Source organism: Battus philenor, unplaced genomic scaffold (genome assembly GCF_028537555.1).
Source record: "Battus philenor isolate CCGP_79_NKW_IND1 unplaced genomic scaffold, ilBatPhil1.0.hap1 SCAF_11, whole genome shotgun sequence".
In the NCBI taxonomy this organism is placed as follows: Eukaryota; Metazoa; Arthropoda; class Insecta; order Lepidoptera; family Papilionidae; genus Battus; species Battus philenor.
Window position 1 is genome coordinate 3,004,641 of NW_027181673.1, and position 25,623 is coordinate 3,030,263.

The following is a 25,623-nucleotide window of genomic DNA, read 5'->3' on the forward strand; positions in this document are numbered from 1 at the left end:
ATATACAATGTTTATTCGAAGTGGTCTCCATTGGCTGCAATACAGTCTTTTAAACGTTGAGGCCAGTTATCAATAGCAGCACGAACTCTTTCTAGAGGAAAATTCTTCACTGCCAACCGAATGGATCGTTTTAGGGACTCCAAATTATCATGGCGTTTAGAGCAAGCCTTACTCTCTAAAACTGACCATAAATCATAATCCAATGGATTTAGGTCAGGACTTGACGACGGCCAGTTTTCAGTGCTGATAAAGTCCGGAACGTTAGTTTTCAACCAAGATTGGGTGGATCGAGCTCTATGACCCGGTGCCGAGTCTTGTTGAAAGCACCATTCTTTGTTATTGAACATGGTGTTAGTTAAAGGCTTAACTACCGTCTCAAGAATGGTATTTTGATAAACTTGTGCCGACGTTTTAATACCTTTTTCACAAAAATATGGCTCAGTCACCCCTTCATAGCTAACACCCCACCAAACCATCACTGAAGTGGGATAATGCCCACGTTGTACTCTGTTTACTAATTGCGAAGCTTCTTTAGAGCTTCCAGCATAAATACGGTCATTTTGTTTATTAAAATACTGCTCAATTGTAAAAATTTTCTCATCCGTAAACAAAATTTTTTTGTGACCTCCCTTTGCGTACCGCTTAAGTAGTTGTTTGGATTTTACCACCCTATTCTTCTTTAAATTATCAGTTAAGAAGTGACCAGTACGTCTCTTATAGGCTGCAAGTCCTAAGTCATCTTTTAATATACGCGACATGGTTCTAGGAGCTATCTTCATCTCCCGAGATAAAATCTTTTGCTTACGGACAGGATTTCTTCGAATTCTTTCCCTAACTGCTTTAATCACCTTTTTCACACGAACGGTACGTGGACGGCCAGATCTTTTTCTGTCACAAACAGAGGAGGTATCATTGTACCTATCAATAGCCCGGTAAACAAACATTTGACTAATACCAAGCGGGTGGAGGGTTTTAAAAATTGCACTTTTCTCCATACCTACTTTATGTAAGGCAATCACAGCGATTCGGTTCTCTTTATCACCCCACTCCATTTTAATATAACAAAATATTTAACAATATAATGGCGCGAAAATAAGAAAACACATCAAGCAATCATATAAAAATGACAGATTCCAAATTCAAACGTAATATTTTCTTTTTTTGAATAGTAACAGTATTTATGGCCAGACTAAGTATATACCCAGGAAGATTTTAGAATTTTTTTTATCAGTTTCTGTTTGAGATATCAAAACAGAATTTTTATTCAGATTTTTAATTAAATGCATTACACAGTAACTTACATTTATTATTCCCTATAATATGTGAAAATACTTAAAATAATTATGTTGTTCATAAACACGATTTATAGTATCTATGAAAGTATTTTTTTTAAATTAAGGGTAACTCGCGCTACGGTTGAACAAACACCTGTCTTTTGGTTCGAAGTGATCCAGGGAACTTACCATTTTTCTACATCACCAAGACATCTTTCGTTATCTTTACCGACTATAATATTGGCGGCATCAAGACGAGGTGTTTGGTTATTCAAAACGCAGGCTCCGGTGTTTATAAATTTCACAACGATTTACGACGTCAACAAGCTTCCATAGTGATCCATACATGACCAATAATCTTGATATACGGTGAAAAAACTCAATTTTAACGGCAAATAAAACGTATACATACAATATGCTTAAGCACCTCTCAACTACCTTTCATGTCTCTCTATTAAACATATTTTTTTTTATTTGTGATACTAAAACTTTTTTTTATTCGACAGGTTTCGAAGACGTGCACGTAATGATATTTATTGGTTTTGGTTTTTTGATGACTTTTCTGAAGAAGTACTGTTACAGTGCGCTTGGTTTCAATTGGTTCCTTGCGTCGTTGGTTGTGCAATGGGCCCTGCTGTGCCAGTCGTTTTATCACATGGAAAATCATATTATTTACGTAACGAAGAAGACTTTACTAGGTAAGTCATTTTGATTATATGAATGTAATCAACTATACATTCATATAAATAAATATTTTGTGGGATCCTCGCATACTTCCCATGTTTGGAAACACACGGATAATTTCTTTTTCATCACATTGTTTGCGTTCTCGTCTTTCATTCTTCACAAATTATTTCACTCATTTCATTTCTTCCTAATCCTTTTATTCATCGCCTCACTTTCATCAACTTCCCGACAATACTCTACAGGTTTACATTTGGTTATGTTTTTCTTTTCTTTCTAATTTGCTTTATTCTCAAATTTACATTCCTTTATGATTTAATTTTTCTATACTATTCTCAAACTACATTTATCACAGATTAAAGTATTTATTTTGATTAGTGCTATATACTTTTGTATCAGATGAGATAAATATACATGATTTTTCTCATAAGGGATTGTTGTAAATCAAGATGTTGTAGATAGATGTTATGTGTTAGATCAAGTTGGTAGGATGTACATATGTGACAGTATAGAAAGAATACTAATATAGTATCGGTTTTTGTATTTAGTAATAAAATTACTTCACTGAATAGCCAGTGGTAATAGATATGCCATATAGCGTGTAGAGCGGATGGCCGCTGAAACCTTAAAGTTCTGGAGTGAAAACCACGAACCGACAAATGCAGGCAATGGCCTTCCAAAAGAATTCTAACAGGACCAGTTATTTTAATAGAAAATAAATTCCAAATTAATTTGTTAGTAAAAAAGTCAAAATTAATATTACAGATACTTTTCAAAGGCTGTGTGTGCGCAAGTGCTACTTACTACAGAAGGTATGCGCTTGTCGGACGGGAGATATAAAAAGCAAACTTTTCAAAAATCATGTATGATCATTATCAGTTCAGCAGGATGTCCACTGTTGGATATCGGACTTCCCTATAGATTGCTAATCGATTCTGCATCTAGTATATTTAAAAAAAAAAACCTTGAGTAGGTTTACCTTGTAAGGGGTGTATCTATTCTACTACAGAATCAAAAACATCAGCGGCTATTTGTTCTAATCCCTGCCCACAGACATTTCTACTTGCTAATTCAATGGACTATATTGGTTACTTTCGTTAGAATACGGATTATTTAATATCAGATTCGATCTTGTAGAGAAATCTCTTGTACAGCTCTATGACTTGAGTGATTTTAAGCTTGGCTGTAAGGCTCTAAATGTAATGACTATTGCAAAGCCGTATACTCAAATTATATGTTACTTATAACCTTATGAATATAAAACATCAATTCAAATGTTTGCAGTACGTATATTTAACTATTATCTTCTTTTTATAAATCAAAATGACGTGCTTACCTACACAACTCCAATTTCGTTCAGCGATTGGTCAAAATGTCGAAAAAATTACAAAGAATGCTAAGAGATCGCTTTAGTAGTATCAATTTTTGTAGTTTATAACATCTTCTTTGAACACAAGCGTTCTCAATTGAACTTGTAGCGAAATAAATACCGAAACATATACTTACATTTTATATGTACATTTGTGTACGCCAGCTCTAAAAGGGTAAAGAAATCGTGGTTAGTTTTAGATAATTTAAACCTTGAACTTACTGAAGTTTTAAAAAAAGGCTTTTTTTATTTTCAGAAGCGGATATAATGTCGGCCACCGTACTTATTAGTTTTGGTGCACTACTCGGTACAACGTCAATAACTCAGCTATTGTTTATAGCTATAATAGAGATCGCGATTGCTTGCTTGAACATATGGCTTATTTCATCACACTTTCAAGTAAGTAAAGGTTACGCCGAGGGTAACAGGAAGGGGTGAGTGTTTGATTATGGGATGCGATACAAAAAAATACTATTTTTTTTTCGAAACAGATTTTGCTAGGCCTTCTTGACATGATATATATCTAAAATTTATTTATACATTGTATTATTAGTGGGCCGAATTCAAAATGTTGATTCTTTTGAGAAGAATCTGCCAAGAAACTCGATAGCTACTCTTTTAAAATGCCAATTTTACAATTTTTTTTATGTTAATAATTAAAATTACAAAATATTTTTGTCTCTTGTGTAATATTTAAAACAATAATATGCGTGAGATGAGAGATTGTAATTGATGGAGCAAATGTAAATGAACGCGAAATTTTTTGCAAATTTTAACCGATTCTGACTTGAATTGAAAGAGTCTTCCAAATTCGAATCCGCTACCAATGATCGCAATCCTTTAGACAACCAAGCTTATAACTATAGATTCATTATATTTCATATTTAATATTCATTTATGTAGGAAGAATTTAAAAACCGTGAGCACCTTCTATAAAATAATTTATAAATACGTAAAATATATCTGAACACAAACTCACGCATACGAATACTCGCAACCACACACCTATTTATATATAACTAATAACATATTTTATTTATATTTTGATAAATATATTTTTGTTAATTTACTTATTTTATTATCATTTTTATTTAACACTCTTTATTTTACATGCCAGAAAATATATAGTAACAAAATTACAAAGAAAAAAGTACAACGAGCGGTTTTATTGCTCTAGACAATTTCTTCCAGACATCCATAGTTTGGAATTAGAAGATGGCGCGTTCATACACACATATATACATACATTTTTATATATGTAGTAGTGATTAATACATTATAAACCATAAGAAATCAATAATCGAATTAACTGTGATTACTTGAGAGAGATTAAAGGAAACGAAGAAAATAAAACAGATTACTTAATAAGTTGATAATTGTCAAGTAAACAAATCTTAACTGTTTTTTTTTTTTTTTAATTGATAGCGACTACTCACGTTTTATATTTATCGGTAAAGTATTTCACAACCGACCGACCTGAATTGTTAGGGATTTTTATCTTAAATTTATATTAACTATTTTTATAATACAATAAAAAGTAACTAAAAGTACAATAAAAAGTTGATTGATATTTTATTGTAATATTAAGTAAATTAAAAAAAAATAGTCACTTATGACCACGAATCGACAAATGCAGCGTATAACGTCGAACTCGGAGGGTCATTGTAAGATGCTAAATGAAGGTCGCTTCGAACCGATCCCTTTGGATATCTACAGAGTGAGGCGTATGCCCTGTGATGGAAATGATGACGATGATGATGACGATGATGATGACGATGATGATGATGATGATGACGACGACGACGACGATGATGATGATGATGACGATGATGATGTCGATGATGATGACGATGATGATTACAATGACAACGATGATGACGACGATGACGATGACGATAACGACGATGATGACGACGACGATGACGACAACGATAACGACGACGATGACGACGACGATGACGACGTGGATGACGACGATGATTATGATGGTGGTGATGTTGATGATGGTGGTGATGGTGTTGGTTTAAAATCATAAATTTTGACTGGGTTGCCAGTAATTTACGAAAACCGGTCAAGGATTTAAAAAACTGTTCAAAGTTTCCCGAGTAACAAACTTTGAAAGGCTTACCCTTATCGGTCTAGCGTTTTGAAGGTAATTCAAAATTAATTTATATACTCGAACAAGCTCCGTGTTTTAGGATACTGTAAGGAAGAGCAAAGATTAAACTCGAGAGTGTTCCCCAACTCCGCTAACTTTACTTGATAGATTGTAAATATTGCGAGTATCGATTGATTTATACTTTGGATACTTTAGATTGGCCTTTCCCGACTAGACTCATCTACCTGTCTAACCAAAGTTAAAACGTTTCTTATACTGCTTTAAAAGTCTTTTTCAAACGAAACGTTTACTTGGATGAAAGGCCTAATTACTTGTCCGGTTTTATTTTTCGCCTTTGTACCTCTCGCTCTTACCTTCCCTGCAAATAAATTATGAATTTACTCCTAGGTATTTCGTTGATTAGGTCATACAATTTGTTACCCTTAGTTTTGTGAGTTTTCTATATATTGATGTTACATGAAATAGTTTTATTAGTACTTTTAGTCACAAAAATGAGTAGTGGTAACGAAAATTCCATGATTTAAGAAATAATAACTTATGTATAAAATAGTAAGTAAAAGCGTTTTCAAAAGTAAAATAAATACATTGAACAGTAGCTCAGTGGTAGAGGACTGAAACTTGCGATCATAGGTCTTGGATTGGTTTATATTCACACTTCATTCATTAATCATATAGTATTGCAACTGCTCACAGAGAAGTTTCTAGAACGTGACAGCAACGTCTTCTGTGTATATATACGACATTGCAATCGTCAAATCGCCTGTCAAGCGTTTTCATTATTGTATATACCCCTCCGACATCAATAGGAATCCTTAAGGCCTTGAATTTAAATAGTTCCGTTATCATCATTTCAATCATAGGATGTTCACAGTTGGATATAGGCTTCCTTCAATAGGATCGGCTGGAAGCGGTCTATATCAGCGTCTTCCAATGATCTTAAAAAGGTCGTCTGTACTATATTGTTTATTTAAAATTAATAATACTTGTGTACCTCGTAAGTCTACTAAATCTAATCTGTTGTTTAGATTCATAGTTATTCGATTAATAATTTGTTTTATCTCAACCTTTTTTGTGTCCTATATTTAGCGCTCATTATTAAATAAATCACAAGCCGTTCGTTGGTGGAATGATTTACCGCTGAATATAAGATATGCTGAGCTACTGCTTATTTTGAAGAAAATGGCTAAGAAATATTTACTAGACCTATGATTATTTATCAGTTTTTTTTTCTCTGTTTCTTTATGCTTTGAGGCAAAAGTGATCCAAGTCAGTTTAACGTCCTTATTTATTATTGTATTATATTAATAAAATGTATTATACCGTAATATGTGTTATACCTTATTTATTATAAGTACATATGCTTTATACATACGTATGTATATTTGTATGTATGTATATTTTGAACACGTTAACTACCCATTATTATTTATACTTCTACTGTTTCCATACTATGGTTGTCTGCAAGTAATTTACTCGTATGATAAGACCACCCATTGTACTTTTTTGTTTATTATTATGAAATTATTTATATTTTCTAGAGTGTACAGTGAATGAAGGTCAGAAATATTAAATTTTAATTGATTGTTAATTTCAATGATATGTTGATTTAACAAATCTTGTTTAAATAAAACATGCAAAATTCAATACATTAATCATTTATGTATGTTTGTGTAAATAAATGTAAATATAAACATATTTACCACCTTACAGGCTTCTGACGTTGGTGGTTCAATAGCGATTCATGCGTTTGGCGCATATTTTGGACTCGGCGTGAGCTGGGCTTTAGGAAGTAAAAAAAAAGCTGCTGCTGCTGGAGCAGAGAAGATTGATACTTCCACCTACAGTACTGATATGACGGCAATGTTAGGTGCGTGACGTTTTATATAAAAACTTTTATTAAAAAGTCAAAATTATTCTTTAGACACCTGCTAAACATCCAGTTATTATTTCCAAGGCAATGCCGTGTAAAGGTATGTCAAAGAGAAATATTTTTTTAATTATTATTATGTATCTACGGGCGAACTTAAAAACCTAAATATATCTATCTATTAAACGATCTTAAAATATCCGAAGTATCTAATAGATTCAGTCATTCTTGCTTCATCTTGGCGGAAGTCCATACTAAGTAAGAAAGGGACTAATATATAGTTACTTCCGCTATGCAGCAGTAGTCGTGCAATGAAGTGCACCACCCGTCAGCTCGTTGATAAATGCGCATGCGGCAAACAATGCGAAACACAACTACCACCGTTAATTCACTCAACACGTGTTTCACCACGAGGCATGCTCAGGAGTAATTAATCAGTTACACCATCCAGTGCCATTCACCGAGTCCGAAGTGTATCCGAAGTGGCAGTGGAAGTGGCACATCGGTCGTACGATCGGTGGCCGCTGGAGGTTGAAATATTCTCGAGTAGCGACAACGATCCGGTAGACGTGGCATGGATAGGCACTAGGTGGACCAATGACATAGTTAACATCGCAGGATCTCCCTGGATGCGAGCAGCGCAGGACTTAAAATCGTGGCGATCTTTGAGGGAGGCTTATTCCTTGCAGCGGGCGTCCATCAGCTGAAAATGAAAATAATAACATATCTACATTGCTAAACCGATCATGTTTTTGTGCTAAATTTAAATTATGATTGTAAAAGTGCGGAAATACTGAGGTCGTAGTTCCTCCAAAACATGAATCATATTTACAACCGTTGCTTTCAAATAATGTAAATTTAATAGTATCATTATTTGATTTATCGACAAAGGTTTAGGTATGTACACCATTAATCAATATGTCAAAGTAGCTTCAGGAACGAACTCGTCGCACGTATGCACGTTCTGTGTTCAATTTAAGACGTCAATGTTCACACGGCTTTGATAAAACCTTCACCTGGTATATTCACAGATGATATGAAGGGAAAAATAATGACTCGCTGAAGAGTAGTTTTAAACTGGATAATCCAGAATCTAGTTTTCCCAACTCAGGTGGGTTTACTACTTGAGTTCGATAAACCAGGAAACATCTTCTCGTCCAGTATCCTTATTTATAAAGGGAATAATTTATAACTACTTCCGTTATGCAGCAGTAGTCGTGCAATGCAACGTACCGCCCGCCAGCCCGCTGATAAATGCACGTGCGGCCGTCCGATCTAACACATCCTGAGGATGCCCCGTGGAGGGATGAAACAATGCAGAGTAGATTAAGGGTGGTAGTTGTTTTCCGAATTGTTTACGGTACGCGCATTTATCAGCGCGCTGGCGAGCGGGTGCATTTCATTGCACGACTACTGCTGCATTGCGGAAGTAGCTAAATGTTGGTCCCTTTCTTAGTTAGGATAGACTTGCGAGGTAACGCCTGACTCTATTAGATACAATATCCTTGTGTTAAGATGAAAGTCCTTAACCAAAGTGCGTTAACAGTGATTACTTATAGCATTGAAACGTTATTTCCGACAAGCTAGCAGTAGCTCAACAAGCTAGTTTAATCTGCAAGCTAGAAGTAGCTCAAAAAGCTCTGAAAGATCTTGTCAAATCAAGTATAAGGAAATCCGCAGATAGTTCAGTGGATTGGAAAGTTGAAGCTGCAATGTGCAGGCCACATAGCGCGTAGTTTGCCGCTGAGGCCTTGATATCTCGAAGTGAAGATAACTGATCGGCAAGCATACCGTGGTACGTCCACTCACAAAGTAGACAGACAGTCCTGCTAAGGAAGTCTCAATGCTAATGGTCTATGCAATTGGTTCTGTTGGAAATCTAAGGCCACTTAGTAGTAGATGTACGAAAGTAACATAATGGCGGATTGGCAAGTTAAAGTAGCAGTTAGCAGGCTATATAAGGCGCAGAACCGATGTCCGCCAGTGTCTTTTAAGGCTGTGAATCGGAAACCTTGAACTGATAAGGGCAGCGTAGAACGTCTAAAATCTTAACTGGCGACGTTGTTAAGGCTGTCGAAAGATGCTTGATGCGGTACTGTATTTATCTGAAATTAGAAATGTAATAGGGAGTTTCAAGTCTAGAAGTGGATGTCCTTGACTAGCAGGAGGCTTAGTTCATTATAGTGTTGATGATGAAGATGAAATAAAAGAGAAGTTTCGATTTATTTAAATCACTGCACGTCTAGCAATATACAGATCATCAGATAAAATGTTTTTTTTTTTCTATATACACAGGTTCTATTTTCCTCTGGATTTATTGGCCATCGTTTAACTCTGGGCTCACGCATTCAAATTCGGAATATCAACGAGCTCTTATCAATACGTACCTTTCTTTGGCTGCGGCAACAGTAAGTGTGAAAATAAACTTAACTTTTTATTTATTTATTTTGTGTAGCTATAACGTTATGTGGAGAAGGCTTTGTTTCAAATATACGAGATATTAATAGCCTCTTGAGTATTGGTTTAAACCCGGAGAATCTCCGCAAATTGATAGGCGTGGTTGAAAGTGACCATGGGTCCGTTGTGCAGCTGAGACGTAGATTGAAGGACAATTCCCTAAAGTCAAGAATGATGTTACTGCATTGAATGTGTCGTTTGTACTTATATTTATATAATAATAATACATTTCCATCGTTACAGAGCTTAAATTAACTTTTCTATATTAATTATTACCAACAATAATTGTTTTTATGCACTAAGTATGCTAATTTTTGGATAAAAACTATTATTGCAAAGTTAATGACTTTAGCTACAAGGTGATATTTACCAGCTTATTGCAAGCGTTTGCTAAATTGTTTATTTATTTTTATTTAAAATACTTTTTACACGTTTTCTTTATAAGAGCGAGGCTCAATGCCGAAGGCATTCTTTATTAGTCAAGCGGTGCAGCGATAAATAAATAGACTTTTTGTTTTTAAATTGTTCTTAAATAAAAGTATCTAAAACGTACCACACTTATAATTGTCATTAAAAAATATTTTCTCTCATATACAGTTCGAATTTTAAAAAATGTAATAATTCTCCAAGTTTACATTTGTAATTGACCGACAAACTATATTTTACACTACGGAACATACATAACGTAATAAATTTGTCTACTAGTTGTAAATTACTAATTGAATTTCTAGTTGGACCATTGTACTGTCCGTTTACGTCTTAGGGGTACTGTGCCAACATTATTGTTTCCGTTTGAAAGATAGTTATTGTATTGCAAATTATTGGAGAAGTACCATTGTTTTATATCTAAAAATAGAAGACATAGATAAAAGAGGAATACTGTCTCTTCTTCCTATACTCTCCCTTTAATGGAAGTTATCAGATATGTATTAAATTTGTTTTTGTCCAAGACGAGTCGGAGAGGAGTTCTCCAGACTAAACCTTATATAATTTTAGACATTTATCAGGAATTTTTAACCTTTCTGACTTAAATTTGTACAGAAATCTGAAATAGGTACATACAAGGATATCTTCGGGTTGTACAGTTATTTTTTGATTAACTGTATGGATAATTTCCACCATTTAGCAGAAATGTTAGATACCTCCAAAATTCTTAAATTTGTTTGCTTTTTATATTCAGCTTATATAACACTATGAATTTTTCTGTACTCTGTGGTTAAGGCATATCTTAAGTGAATTTATTTAAAATCAACTTAATTTGGCGGGATTATTCCTAGGGCCGGTAGGTCGAGGAGATAATGACAACACGAAGTCTCAAGTAGAACTGTGCATATTCGAGCTTTGCCCGTATTTACACCGATTTGTATGAAAAAAAATATTTCTGTGGGATTCCCTTATTCGATGCGCCCGCTTACGTGACGTAATATTGTGCTCCTGAAATATCGATGTAAATTAAGAATTATATTTCGGTGGAATTCCTCTTTTCGATGCATCGATGAAGATGACGTAATGTTGCTCCTGCAACTTGATGACGCTTCAAGCAACGGTGCTTTATCTAATGATGCTTTAACCTTTAAATGCATAATAATGAAAAACTGCAACATACCACTTCAACGTGAAATGACAACTATACGTGAAAGTAAATGCATAGTGTTGTATATCTGCAACATAAGTTTTTTTAATAAATAAGTATAAAAATGTTTTATCTATACGAGTATATATTCTATTTTTCCCTGCATTGTAGCGTACTTATCTGCAAGATATATATTTTTTTTAAGTATAAATAAGTCATGCATTTAAGGGTTAAGCAACGGAAATATACTTATTAGGTTATATCTTTATTGTGACCGCTAGCCAATTTAGATTAGTTTGGCTTACTTGATATTTATAGAGATATTTGCAGTGTGTCCCACACTGCAAAATATTGACCGGAGATTTTTCATAATCTTAACATTTCACAGAATTCTGCGATTAAATGAATCGAAATATTTAGTCTTACAAAATCTGTAAATATGGTGTTGCCTTTTTACAGCCTGTATTTTTTTTTCAGGTGACAACATTTTTTGTGTCATCGTGCGTTCATAACGAGGGTAAATTGGAAATGGTGCACGTACAGAATTCCACTCTAGCTGGTGGAGTTGCGATCGGTTCTGTATGCAACATGCAGATCACTTCCGGTGGCGCTATCGGCATTGGCATTATTTCCGGTTTTTTAAGTGTCATCGGTTTTTCATTCTTAACGGTAAGCATGTTTATTACTATAATAATTTGTTAAGGAACAAAAATAATTAGAAAAAATGTTGCTTTCAGAGACGATTTAATGTCAAATATTTGCAGTTCAATAGACCAAGGCTTGTTAAACTATGGGTCGCAACCCCAAATGGGGTCGCGTAGCAAAATTCTGGGGTCGAAAGATTTTAATGTCAAATATTTATATATACCATTTTATAACATCACTAGAGTTGACGTAATACAGTGGACTTGCAGCTTCTAGACACGCGCATTTGTTGAAGGTTTTGAACTATCTCCACTGACAGCAGTAAACGATCGATGATCGCTATTATTATACTGTGGCTATACATTGTTAGTGCGTTTGTTAAGTTCGAGTGACTCAAACTTAAAACTGCAATTTCAAAAAGAGCCCTTGACTGAATTCTGGATCGGAACTGGAACTGAATTTCCAACAATCGCTGATATAATGAAAAAAATTTGCTGATGTAGTGGATATCGATATAAGAGTTTCCTGCTTCTTCTTCTTAGCTGATAGACGCCTACTGCAAGGCACGAGCCTCTCCCACAGATCGCTATGAGGGCTGATCCTTCGCTGTCTGCATCCAGTCGCATCAAAGCGACTTCTCGCGAACTTAACTATGTCATTGGTTCACTTAGTGGGGGATCTACCGTCGCCGCTCTACCGGCTCGTGGTGGCCACTCGAGAACCTTTCCCAAGTGGCCATCCGTCGCACGAGCGATGTGCTTTGCCCACTGCCATCTTAGACAAGCAATTCTTCTTCGTCGGTGATTTTGGTTCTTTTGCGGATCTCCTCATTTCTTATTTTCCTTAGCAACACATGAGGCTGTTTATTTTAATTTATATATCAATAATGTTGTTATTAAATCAGATAAAGAGTAGTGTTTGATCATACCGATAAAGTTTACATAACCAAGCTAATACAATAAGCGACACAGAATCTGTATTGTTACTCTAATATTTGTATTACAAACTGTGATCAAAACTTGCGATACGACTATAGATACCTCAAACGTGAAGTTTTAGCGTGAATATGCGTTATAGTCGGAATGCGTAAAATATAAACAAAAAAAATGTTTTTGTGTATTTGGTTTAACTTATTTACATACATATAAAAGCCGTTTGAAACTAGTGACCCTTTAATAAAATACTAAATGATTAATTTTCTTCTTTTTTATTTCGTGTGTTGTTATTATTACGTTTTACATTTTATTTATTCTGTCAATTGTTTGTGTAAAATAAATGTTTAATTATTAGTCTCATACCGGCAGTAACAAGCACGCGCATTTGAATAAAAAAAATTAACATCAACTTCGTCGTTTTAGTTCATAGTCGTTCACTGTAAGGCATTTCCCCGAAAGATATCTATGGGAGAATGGTATATACCATAATCGCCACGCTTAATAGGTGGATTGGTGATAGCAGTGTGACATAATGATGCCCAGAGGACGCTGCTGTCCATCCTCTAGAAAGTTTTTTAAGCAGTGCCAGGCAATCCTATATAATTAATGTACAAAGTGTGATTTATAAATGAGCAACAGCAACAAGCAACATATATATATATACATAAAGATTCAGTATTTTTCATAGTTATTTTCGCAAATCGTAGTATTTACATTTTAAGTACAAGTAAATAACTTTAATGTTACGAGTATCACGATATTAGACAACGTTAAACACATAAAAGTATGAACTTTATTTTCTGTTATATTAACTTTTGATTTGTACGAACCCGTATTTCGTAATCAAAGCTCTGAAAGTTAGATATTAGTTTTTGTTCGTTGTTCGTCGCGTACATAATGGTTAGAATATGTGACATTTATTCTATTTTCAAATATCTGACACAGATTATAGATTTATGCATGTAACCTTAGGAAAAAATTTGATAAACTTAAAATAAAAACTTTTTATTTTTTTAATAACTTCAAAAAATTCATATTGACCACTATAATTTTGCGCGTTTATGACAAATATTTATACAGATCATTATTTATTAAAAACAAAATTAATTAATTTATTTCAAATTTAATTTATTAATAAAGTGATTACATTGAAATATGTTACAATGACTTGCGATCATAGGTCGCGGTTTCGATTCCCGGGATACAGTCAACATATATATATATATATATATATATATATATATATATGTTGCTTCACTTATAAGAAAGCGCGGAAGACACTTATTTCACATGCAGTATATCTAGATAAGGATACCATTGAGCTCTTAGATTGCTAAGGATTTTCGAAGTAAATTAACAGAATGGCCCCCGAAAAGGGGACCTCTACTTTGGTTTGGTCAATACGTGTTTAGCATTTCCACTCGGTCGGTTATTATTGCCTGGCTAAAAACCTTTACGGAGAGCATAGGCGCGGAGAAAAATGGTGGAAAAAAGTTTATGGAAAGCTCATATTCTTTATCGTTTATGGCATAATGTGTACGTATATGAAATAAAATTCCTCGATCAATTTCAGATCTGCCCCTAGAGATATTAAAACTGATATTAAAAGAATGTTATTGAAAAAAGTATATTACTCTTTCTTAGAATATTATGCTCTGATGCTTACTCAGAAAGTTAATTATTGTCGCGCACTCAAACTATATTCGTGAAGAGCATCTGTTGAGTTTCTCGCCGTATCTCGGCAGAACTGCCTTCCAATCCTTCCTTCAAATCGGTCGACGATTCGAAAGTGCTAGTTATGTTGTCGCTTTTTTCGAATTTCGAAATTCAAATAAAGAATGTTTTGTTTGTTTGTTTTCTTGTGTTCTCACAGGTTAGGTCCACATGTTTGTTTTTAAGTGTAACATTAATTTTAATAAAATAATATAATCATTATATTTATTCGCAGCCATTACTCAAAGACGCGGGTATAAGGGACACATGTGGTGTGAATAATCTCCATGGAATGCCTGGAATACTATCGGGATTGTTCTCCGTAGTGTTTGCTTATTTGGCGTCCGCCGAAAGCTATGGTCCGGAATTGGGAGATATTTTTCCAGCATTGACCTCGGTGAGTACTATATAACTTTATATTATCTTAATAGAGATGTGAGAACGTCAAGGTTGTTGCCTATGTGTATAATCGTGCGTGGTGTATTACAGTGTTTCTATTTGAAAACAGAAATTTAACGAACGTTGTCATATACATTTATTATATATTTTTAATTTTATTGCTTGCGAAAAAAGTTTGATTAAAAGTTTTCATTCAAAGAAAGCAGTGCAATATAGCGTCAAGATATTACAAATATGTTATATAGATATTGTTATGATTTATAACAAGAAAAATAAATATTCAAATGGTCGATATTGTATATTATTTGAATCGATAGACAGACCAACATTGAATACATGATAAATGAAATATATGCTATCGAATTCAAAGTCAGAATGTTCACATTCCTTTTTTGATTGATGAATTTTTGATTTCATAACCAGGTATTGGAAAAGGTAAAGATTATATCTGGGTAATTTAAAATGAGCTTTTTAAATTTGGAAAGTTAATTAAAAATTAAATCAGCTTAGTGAACGTTACGAGACTCGATATCTACGAATACTGACAGAGTATAAAACAACGAAAATCAATTTTTTGTTGAAAACAAATATGTCATTGATCTGGGATTCAATGTAATATCTACAGGAGTAATTAAATATTTAAAATTTCTTTATTAACTTGAATGTTTAAAATTAAGTTATTTAAAAACATATGTTACAATATTTTTAAAAAGCACGAAAAACTTCACTTGATGGCAGTGAAATGTTTTCAGTTTTTTTTTTAATTGTTGATCCGTCAATGTGACAATAAATTGGTGCGACTTATTTTTTAATAAATAAATAAATTTTTTGACACATAAATACCGGCCGTTAAGGCTGAAAGGTTATCGAATGGCGATCAGGAGCTGGTACACGCGGCGTGAGCAGGCTCACCTGGTGGTGATAAAGTGGGGGGCAAGTCCCTAGATGCGGGCAGCACTCAACCGTTCATTGTGCCGATTGGGAAAGACTTGTGCCCTTCAGTGGGCATCTATAGGCTGATGTGGGAGTCGTATATACACTGACGTGATGTCTGAATGAATAATAGGTGTTAGATTTTGTGGGCGAGCGTAGCCGACGGGCGAACTTAGTGTGCCGAATTAGTGCAGCGAGCACATGCACGCCCCGGTGACGCGGGCGCAGACCTTTTGTTACTTTTGTTTCTTTTGTTTCTTTTGCGCCTTTGTTCTATTGCCCGCTTTCACTCGGTCGCAGAGCACATTGCGCCCCAGTGTCCTACGACGAATGCACGTCCTTTTTGCTCGCACTCAAGCGCTAATAAAGATTTGTTCGCGTGTTAAATAAATTGATAAAGTGTTACAAACGTCTTTTAATAAGACACAAAACCCTTTACTGAAAAGAATAAAATATGGACCGAGGCATCTGTTTATAATATATATAATATATTAAAAACAAAGTAGAACACATGGCATTAAATTACGATTTGTGTTTGTATAAAAATGTATGCATTGTTGGCATTTTAAAATCAAAAGTAAAAAACTTACGAGGTATCTTTTTTCAGAACGACACGGGTGCTAGAACATCTTCCGGTCAAGCTTTGTCACAACTGGAGGCGTTAATTACAACATTAGTTATTTCTATTGTTGGGGGCATAATAACAGGTAAGGTTTTTTGTTGTGATCGTTATAACAAAGGCATCGTATATGCGTTAATAAAAATGTAGAGTAGCCCATTCGAATTCATTTTGGAAAACTCGAATGTAACTTTGGAATAATTAATATTTAAATAATAAATCTTTAAAGATAATTTGATGCACACTGATGTAACTCGTTACGCATAATCATAATTGTTTCAGTTTTTTTAAGGTCCCTGTTATTGAGGACCTTTTGTTTTACCTATCGTATTTAGGAGAAGGACTATATTTATAAATAATTTTGTCATTGCTACTATTTTATTTTTGTTTTCTTGTCTCGCCTTTCTCTCTGTTCTCTTCTTTTACAGATTGTGAAATCTTTAAATGAATCGCCTTCCTTCGTCACATTCTTTGATGCAATTAAGTCTACAACGCCTACTTTCCGTTTTTTAATTTAATTTTATTTTTTTTCTTTCTATGCATGATTTTATTTTTTTTTAAGTAATCTTTATATTCGTTTATAAAATTCCTCAAAACTTCATGCTCATCATACTCTAAGAATTCGCACCACGGTCTGGTCTAACTCTGGGTCATTGATGCAACTCATCACCTGAGTTTGGACCTATATAGGTACTCAGCGAATCTCCAGTTCACTACTAACATTTCAGTCGTTGAACGACTACTTCTAAACATAGATCTACCTTATACATAGATTTTCGACGACCGTAACAATCGTCTATCTACCTTCTATGTGAACGTCCTGCAAAGTGCTTGTCGATCTGTGGTCTCCATTCCTGAAACCAACCTTCCCCCATAGATTTCCAAAAGAACCGATTGGATAATGCTGTATTCAACGTCGTCAACCTTATCAAGGTCCTTCGATGACCTGAACATCATCGTCTGTTTTTCGTTCAGGTGATCGTCCTACGCTGCGGTTATCGATCTGTGGTCTCACACCAAAAACTTGAGACCCCAACTCATGTTTCACTATGTCCACTGTCATCACTTTAACTTGTCAATCTGCTGGGATACGGCGTTTATTTTTTTCGTGACTTTTACGGCTGTAATGCGAATTAACATCTTCTGTATTGCCTAATAAAAGGTTTATTTACCTTAAATCATCAAGTAGAACTGTTAGAACTTGAGGTTTTGCCCGAGATTGCGCTTGATTCGCCATGGTGTACGTGTAAAGACTGACAGTGTTAGCTCTATTCTTTCCAATATGCCATCTTAACATCTAATAACAGACTTCCGGAGACTAACTTAGAGTCAAATTTTATTTATTACTTTTTCTACGCGTTTTCCAGGAATACTAGCTCGGACATCGTTATTCGACCCATTACAAGATAAAGAGAAATTCGTCGACGAAGTAGAATGGGAGTTACCTTAGATATGTACTTAATATATTTGTGTAGTTGCATTTGATTACGATTGTGATTGTTTTTTTGGAGTTTGTTTATTTTTTTAAATTCGCTTGTGTGTCTTTTTTGCTGTATTTGAAATAAATGAAGTTTAATTTTCATAGTAAATGGTTTATTATATGTATCCATGAATTGCTTACTCCTTGATCAGTTTCAATTATTAGGTATACGTACGTAATACGTACTTATTTTATATAAGTATGTAGGTATTCAAAAGAAAAACCGAATACCTGGCAAGTAGCCATCTGCATAGCACTACAAAATATTGTCATGGGAGACAAGAAAATTAAGATTGGTCTTGAATCAATCTAAATTACCGAAACATTATGGAGAAGATTAAAGCTCGCATAGCCGCTGAAAATAAATGTTTTTAAGCGTAACCACGCAAGACCACACAGCGTAACAGGCTATTAACTACTAAGTTTAAGTTAACCATTTGCAAAACGATTATTCGCCCACTTGTGATCTTATGGAATTTGAACGATGATACATAAAAACGAATTCAAAATGGCAATGTTCGAGAAGAAAATTGGGAATTTCCAGACCGATACGAGAAAATAACGGCGTCATAAAATGAAACGATTGTCAGGTTCTGTAAGTCAAAGTCGCAGATAGGCCACTTGGAAAGAATAACCAACACCTGGGTTGTTACGAACAATTCCGAGTGGACCCCGCAACTAACAAAATCACGAGAATGACCGAGGAAGAGGTTACTGGAATTTGTATAGGAAGATCTCAGTGGTAGCGAAAGGAAGATACCTTCTTTATAAGAGCGGCGAAGGATAGAGAGACATAGAAGATCGTATTGTGACGGAGTCCAGGACTCATAAAAAGTTGTAGCGCCACAGAAAGAAAGAAAAAAAGAAGAACAGATTCAAAAGTTAATTCTATTTTATGGTGCTATCACCTATCACTTTTTAGATAGCGCTATCTTGTTCATCTTGATACTGGTGTTTTTAATAATGGTGTATTGGTTAGTTTCTGACCTCTATGAGTTTTTCTTTCTCACGTAATTAACTGCAGAGTTACTGCAACTTTCTTTTTTATATTATTTAAGATATCTTTGATCTTATTTCTTTATTCCGTAACGGGATTCTATTTTACAATATATTTACCATACTTGATGTATGTCTTAACACATTCCACAAGTCAAAATAAAGCTTTGAAGATTCTTAATGAGTCTTTGTCTGAAACCATAGTAGCGTTACCTATCTGGAAAGTAAATACAAATTAGCTGTACCAATGGTAAAATCTAGGAAATATTACGATAAAATCATTTCAAATTAAATTCGTAATACCTTACTGTAATAAATTGACTATTTATTACATTTGTCCTCGATTCTCACTAACACGGCTGCTTTGAAAATGCTGAAATAAAATGTGTTTTGGAATCGGATTTCGCATTCAGAATATTACACTACAATTTTTGCTTGGTAGTACCACCTGGGACTGATACACATGGTTTTCATCAATAAACTTTGCACTCTATACCATTAATATTAAAGTCCAATATGTTTTGGCACATTTTGATCATTTATCACAGCATGTCAAGGAGAATAAAAGTAACGGGTGTAACCGGATATATATCGATAATGCTATTTGTCCGGCTGGAAATAGAAACAGACGTAAACATTACTTGTTACGCCGTTTATTTTATGCCAAACCAGCCAATGTATGTGTGGCTAGGCTAACATTGAACTTTTTTAATAACATTTAAAATTAGAACATTTACAACAGGATTGATAGTATTTATTCATTATATCCACATAGGGATGCTACAGTGACAACTTGTGGATGCCATGAATGTTAGAGGAGCCCAATTTGATACAAACTTCAAGCCACGAAGGCTCCAAATGCGCCCTGATCTGTTGCTAGTCCACAATAAAATTTAGACACGTTTTCTTGTGATCACGTTTTACAATATCCTTAATATCGTAGTAGAGCAATTAATTATTAATATATTACTTAGGCTCCTTTATAGTATAACAGGATATTTTTCCTTTGTTAAATATTTTATACTGGCTACGCACGCGACTTTGCCTCCGTAGAATTTAACTAAAAAAAATCTTCCGATTTTTTTTTTTCGTTGTACTATCTTTTAACCTAATTTGATGTTATTGGTAACGAGTTTGGCTTACATATTTCTAAACTATTCTCATTACTAAATCCTAACTCATAGTATTATTCGCTGTCAGAGCCATCTGAATCTATCAACCAAATCAATCAATCAAATATATCTGATATCTTTACCTAACAAAATGTTTAAAAAGACGAAGAATTTTTCTAAAATAAAAGCGTAAAATCTTAAGCAAATAAATAATCTGCTAATCGGTAGCAGAAATCAAAGCAAAGTTTTACTGTATTGTTCATTATAAACGAATAGTTTTGTAAAATACAAAACAAATTAACATTTTCCCAACCAGAGGTATTTAAACAACAGTGAGGTCTATTTTGCCGAAAGGGTAAACCTGATATTTAATCTGGGATTGAGTTAACGACTATTTTACAGTAGTTTTAACGTATTGCAGTCACAGATTGTAAATGGCAAAGTACACAACTGTAGTTAAAGGTCAACAGAAACAACTTGAATTATGGATTAAAAAATAAATATAAAATTAAAACGACGTCAAATGGGTGAGGTAGGAGATACCAAAAATGAAATATGTTATGCTAGTATGATGTACAATTGACTAAGAAAGACCTCTTTGTGTGACCCTTTAAATCAAAAATTTGTACCGTGTTGTTGTTATACTAAGCAAAAATTACATGTAGTGTTTGCTTTCATATAATACTAAATTAAAGCAAACGTTTAATGAGGCTAGATGTCACTATTAAGTGCAAATGGACTCGTATATAGGAATGGTTAAGTTACCTATTTTATCACCTTTGTACAAATTATTGCGCGATGTAACATACATCTAGCGCCATCTAGTATATAATATAAGAATTTCACATGTTCTTTATGGATATTTTTCGTAAAATAATTAAAAACGTAAACAGTGTCTGATATAATTTACTTGACTTATGTTTGGTTGATACTTGCAAAGAACATCTGCAATAAAAATGACAATAAAATAGTAGAGAAAGGAAGTAAATGGAAGCGTTTGAACTTTGCAACGATTGCCATTTTTAATATCAAAAACTAGGCTTCTTTGATAAACAAAACTTGGATAAATATCCGTTACCAACACGCTTTTTCGTAGGCCTTAAACGCAAAATTCATTAAATGCTATATTCGCAACGTCTTTTGAAATAAAGTATGAAAGATCTCGTGTTAGATTCCTTTGAAATTGTAAGGAGTCATAAAATGCTTTTGTGTAATATAAACATCCATACTCGAGCGGGGAATACGAAGTATTACAGAAAGTACTTTCATCAAAACTCACGTAATAATGTTGGGAAATTTCCATTCATCGTTGCCCTTATACGCGTGAACACTTTCTCATCTTTACAAAGGTTTAAAATAATAGGTGTTGACTAAACTTGCACATTCATATGACTTTTAATAACTTCGAGAATTAGATAATTTGTTTAGATAGTTTTTAATCTTTTGTTAACGACTAAAGAGAATAGTGATTTGTTATAATTAACTAATTACTTTGTACTATCTCACGTTTGAATTAAAACAACAAAATAACAAAACGACAAAGTTAAGGAAAAGTGTACATTGATATAGCTGTTCCACAGTTCACACAAATCAGACAGTGATGTATGACAGTTAGAATTAGGTAACATTTGCGATGCTGTGATAACTCCTCTACACTATTTCAGAAGTGTTATGTTAAGTAATTTTATTCAGCACGATTGTTAAAGGTTTTTTTTTTAATTTTGATATTTAAAAGCATATTCTTTCATCTTACGAAAACCTGTAATAGATAGAATATTTTTTGCAACGATTTACTGCTTCCTACGTTTTGCTTACAGCAATTTAAATAAGAGAAATTAAAACTCAGATATCTCAAACAATAAAAATTGATAATTAAATTTGTCATACTGAAGAACAAGCGAAGAGAGAACGAAGGTGTACAGCTACATACATTTTTTTAATTTTTTGTGGAGTCAGCATACTTAGCGACGCGTGAGCAGCGGACAAACTGTCGCCAGTGTAATTAAAGTGAATTTAATTTGTTTCCGGAAATTTTCATTCTATGTCGCATAGCTGTATAGATCTAGCGAACATCATCAAATCTTTAACCCTACAAAGGTATTTACAACAGAGAAGCTTATAAAAGATGTTTTTATTTTTTTAAGGCCTCTTTCTTTTAAAGCCGTTATGTGAGGCCTCACTACCATCGTTCCCCTATCTTATTTTTGGAAAAATAATGTATTTTACAATGATTTTTTCATAAACTTTACAATTTTCTCCCTATCTCTCTCTCTCATCTTTCATTATCTCTCTCTTTCTTCCCTCTTATTTTCTATCTTTCTCACAGCATTCATTTACATTATATTCACGCATCTCCTCCCATCCTTCGTCACATTTCTTGTAATTATAAATATTTACATTTCCAACTGTCTATTTTTTTATTTTCGCCAATTTTTCTTATTTGTGTCATTTTATACAATACTTACATAAATATTTAATTACTACTCTTACTTATACTAGTTTTTCATTACTTTTTCTTATCTATAATTAATTATATTCTATAATATGAACCACTGTACTTGCTACAGTAAAAGAAGGAGAAAGATTTATCTAAAAATAATCAAATCTTCCTTCATCATCATTCAGCCGAAGTGCATCCACTACAAGTCTTATACATGGCTCCCTTATAGATTTCCAATAAGACCGGTTCAAAGGGGCATACCTTCATCATTTTCTGATGATCTTAACGATGTCATCTATTCACCTATTGGATATTCTAGACTGTGCTCTTGCTGATCCGTGGTCATCACTCTAAAGCCGGCCCCTGTGGCCTTATGCTTTAATAGTTAAATATTCGTAATTAGCGCCACAAGTATACTAATAAGAGGAAGTTTCACCGGATGTTTCATAACAAAGCTTTGTTTAGTATAATACTACTCTCGAAACGTAATGACTCGTTATGTATCTTAAGAGCACTTAATTGTGAAGAGAATTCCGGAGAATCTATAAATTTCAATATATATACTACTGTTACATATCATTCTCATTATTTCAGCAATAAAACTTCCACTGCTGGAGAAATACTTCTTTTACGCTAATTTTAAAAATACCGTAACAATATACGTCGTATATAAAAAAAATGTTTGATTGTGAATTCGAGATATAATTTTTTTATAAAAGTAGAAGAAAGGATGTGCGGTTCCAATTTAAACTTATACTATTTAAAGTTTTATTATGTTAATCTTGTACAGTAATGTTATTCAAAATGGAGTACTAAAATTTTTAAATAACCGGTAAACGCATGTTTAGTGTAAATAATCACCTTCACTTGCAAAATTCATGAAAACATCGTGAAGAAAGATTACGACTTCGACACTGTTTCTTTGACTAAACTAAACACACGACAAACTTTTGCTTGTTAGGCCTCCTTAGTAGGACGTTGTCATGGGCATAGACAGCAGCAACATTTTTTCCTTTTTTTTTCTACAACAATTTTTATATATGTTATATCGCCACCTCCCTACAAAAAAATTGCAACTTATGTTACCATGGTTTTAATGTTATATTATTGTTAGCATCTTAGAATTAAATGACAGATTTTCAATTTTATGGAAATTTTTCCTGTCATTATTACCAAATTTAGTAAAAATTAAATTAATATTTGGCTATTTATATAATTATTTATTTTAATTGTTATTAAAAGAAATATATATTCAAGTAAAAGTTAATTTTATTATTTTGTTTCTATGTTTTGTTTCTTAACTGATAAAACTTTTACCATTTTATTCTTGTGAAATTTTTGAAAATCAATCACAAAATTAACTACAACTATATGTTGTCATATATAATCAACCACCTGAAATGAAATGAAATATTTTTATTTGCCTAACATGTTACGCAAAAGTTACATGTTAAAAGGTTGTTACAATTTTATAAACATAAGTAACACATGTTTAGCCAGTATTGGCATGCAAAAGTGACTAGGTATTACACCTTTAAAAATTCTATTTATAACTACTAACTTACATTACATATTTATTCTATTCAACATCATCTAAAAATCTTTAACAGTATAGTAGCATTTATCTACTAACCATATCCTTAAATTATGTAAAAATAGCTTTTGTGGTAGTTTCCTTATAAGCAATGGTATTTTATTATATACAATAATGGACATCACATAGCAGTTTTTCTTATAATAGGATATTCTACCAAATGGCTTCACTATTGTTGTAATATATATCCCTCTCAATCTGGGATTTTTAATTTGTTTAGTACAATAACTAGGATATTTGAGTACAAATGCAAATATTTCCGTAATGTAAATTTCAGCTAATGTAAGTAATTGGTATTTTCTAAATATAGGTTTTCAAGATTCTAAGAGTCCTACTCCACAAACTGCTCCTAGACATTATTTCTGTTCAATCAAGGCTCTATCGATATCTGTGGAGATACCCTATAGGACTATGACATAGCGTTTAATATATAGGTGATAGGTTATATATGTAAATGATATATGGGTGTAAATGTAGAGCAAACTAGAAATACAAAAATATTTAAAGCTTTTATACTATGTACAAATTATTGACACTCTGAAATATGTTAAATAATTTTTTCTATTGCAATGCGACAAACAAATGACTTACGACTAAAAAAAGTTACAGGTATCGTAAACAATAATTGATTTTCATATAGTGTCATAGCCGATGTTGTCCATACACCTACTGTGAGGTTCAGGCTGTCACTAAAGAAATCTTATGAGAAGATATACCATAATCGCCATGCTTAGCAGGCGGGATGGGGAATGCAGTGGTTATGGTACACAGAGGACGCCGCTTCCTACATTCTAGAAAGTTATTTCTGAGCAGTGACAATCCTATCTAACTAATGCACGTAATGTGAATATATAAGATCACATCACGGGAATCGAATACGTGACAGTCTAGCAAGTCTTAATCATCTACTGTTGGTTTAGAACTGCACATATTGTACTTATCCTAATTTAAAAAAAACGCTTTAATTATTTTCACGTTAAGTAAGAAAAGGACCAATATTTAGCCACTTCCGCACATGCAGTCGTAGTCGTGCAATAAAATGCACCGCCCGCCAGCCCGCTGATAAATGCGCATGCGGCAAACAATGCGAATTTATCAGCGGGCGGAAGTGGCTAAATATTGGTCCTTTTCTTACTAAGGATGTACTTCCGCAAAATAACGCCTGATTCATTTAATATTTTCACATTAGGTTATTTATTATAATTCAAAAGCCAATGAGCTATATGTTCAATCATTTAGTGTTTTCACACCTTTTCTTAATCGTCCCGTATGATACTGCTTTACCAGAACATAGGTAATTATGACAGAATTAAAATTTGTTTGTTCGTTATTCGAAGAATATCTCTTAACACCCGTTTGAGATTAAAAAAAGAATTAAATCAAGAGCTTTTCCATCAGTCGCACATAGCTGCGA

The 25,623-nt window shown here is 33.5% G+C and overlaps 1 protein-coding gene across 1 annotated transcript in view; it reads left to right on the top strand.

The window, feature by feature from the left end:
* Rh50 (Rhesus blood group-associated glycoprotein Rh50) overlaps window positions 1-18,122 on the top strand; it is a 44,283-nt gene extending 26,161 nt beyond the window's left edge. The window contains exons 3-10 of the mRNA XM_068773237.1: window positions 1,781-1,972; window positions 3,584-3,726; window positions 7,157-7,313; window positions 9,609-9,721; window positions 11,821-12,012; window positions 14,872-15,033; window positions 16,576-16,675; window positions 17,955-18,122. Coding sequence (XP_068629338.1) covers window positions 1,781-1,972; window positions 3,584-3,726; window positions 7,157-7,313; window positions 9,609-9,721; window positions 11,821-12,012; window positions 14,872-15,033; window positions 16,576-16,675; window positions 17,955-18,037 — 1,142 coding nt within the window. The 3' untranslated portion in view covers window positions 18,038-18,122. The remainder of the gene's footprint in view (window positions 1-1,780; window positions 1,973-3,583; window positions 3,727-7,156; window positions 7,314-9,608; window positions 9,722-11,820; window positions 12,013-14,871; window positions 15,034-16,575; window positions 16,676-17,954) is intronic.
* Window positions 18,123-25,623: the final 7,501 nt, after the last annotated feature.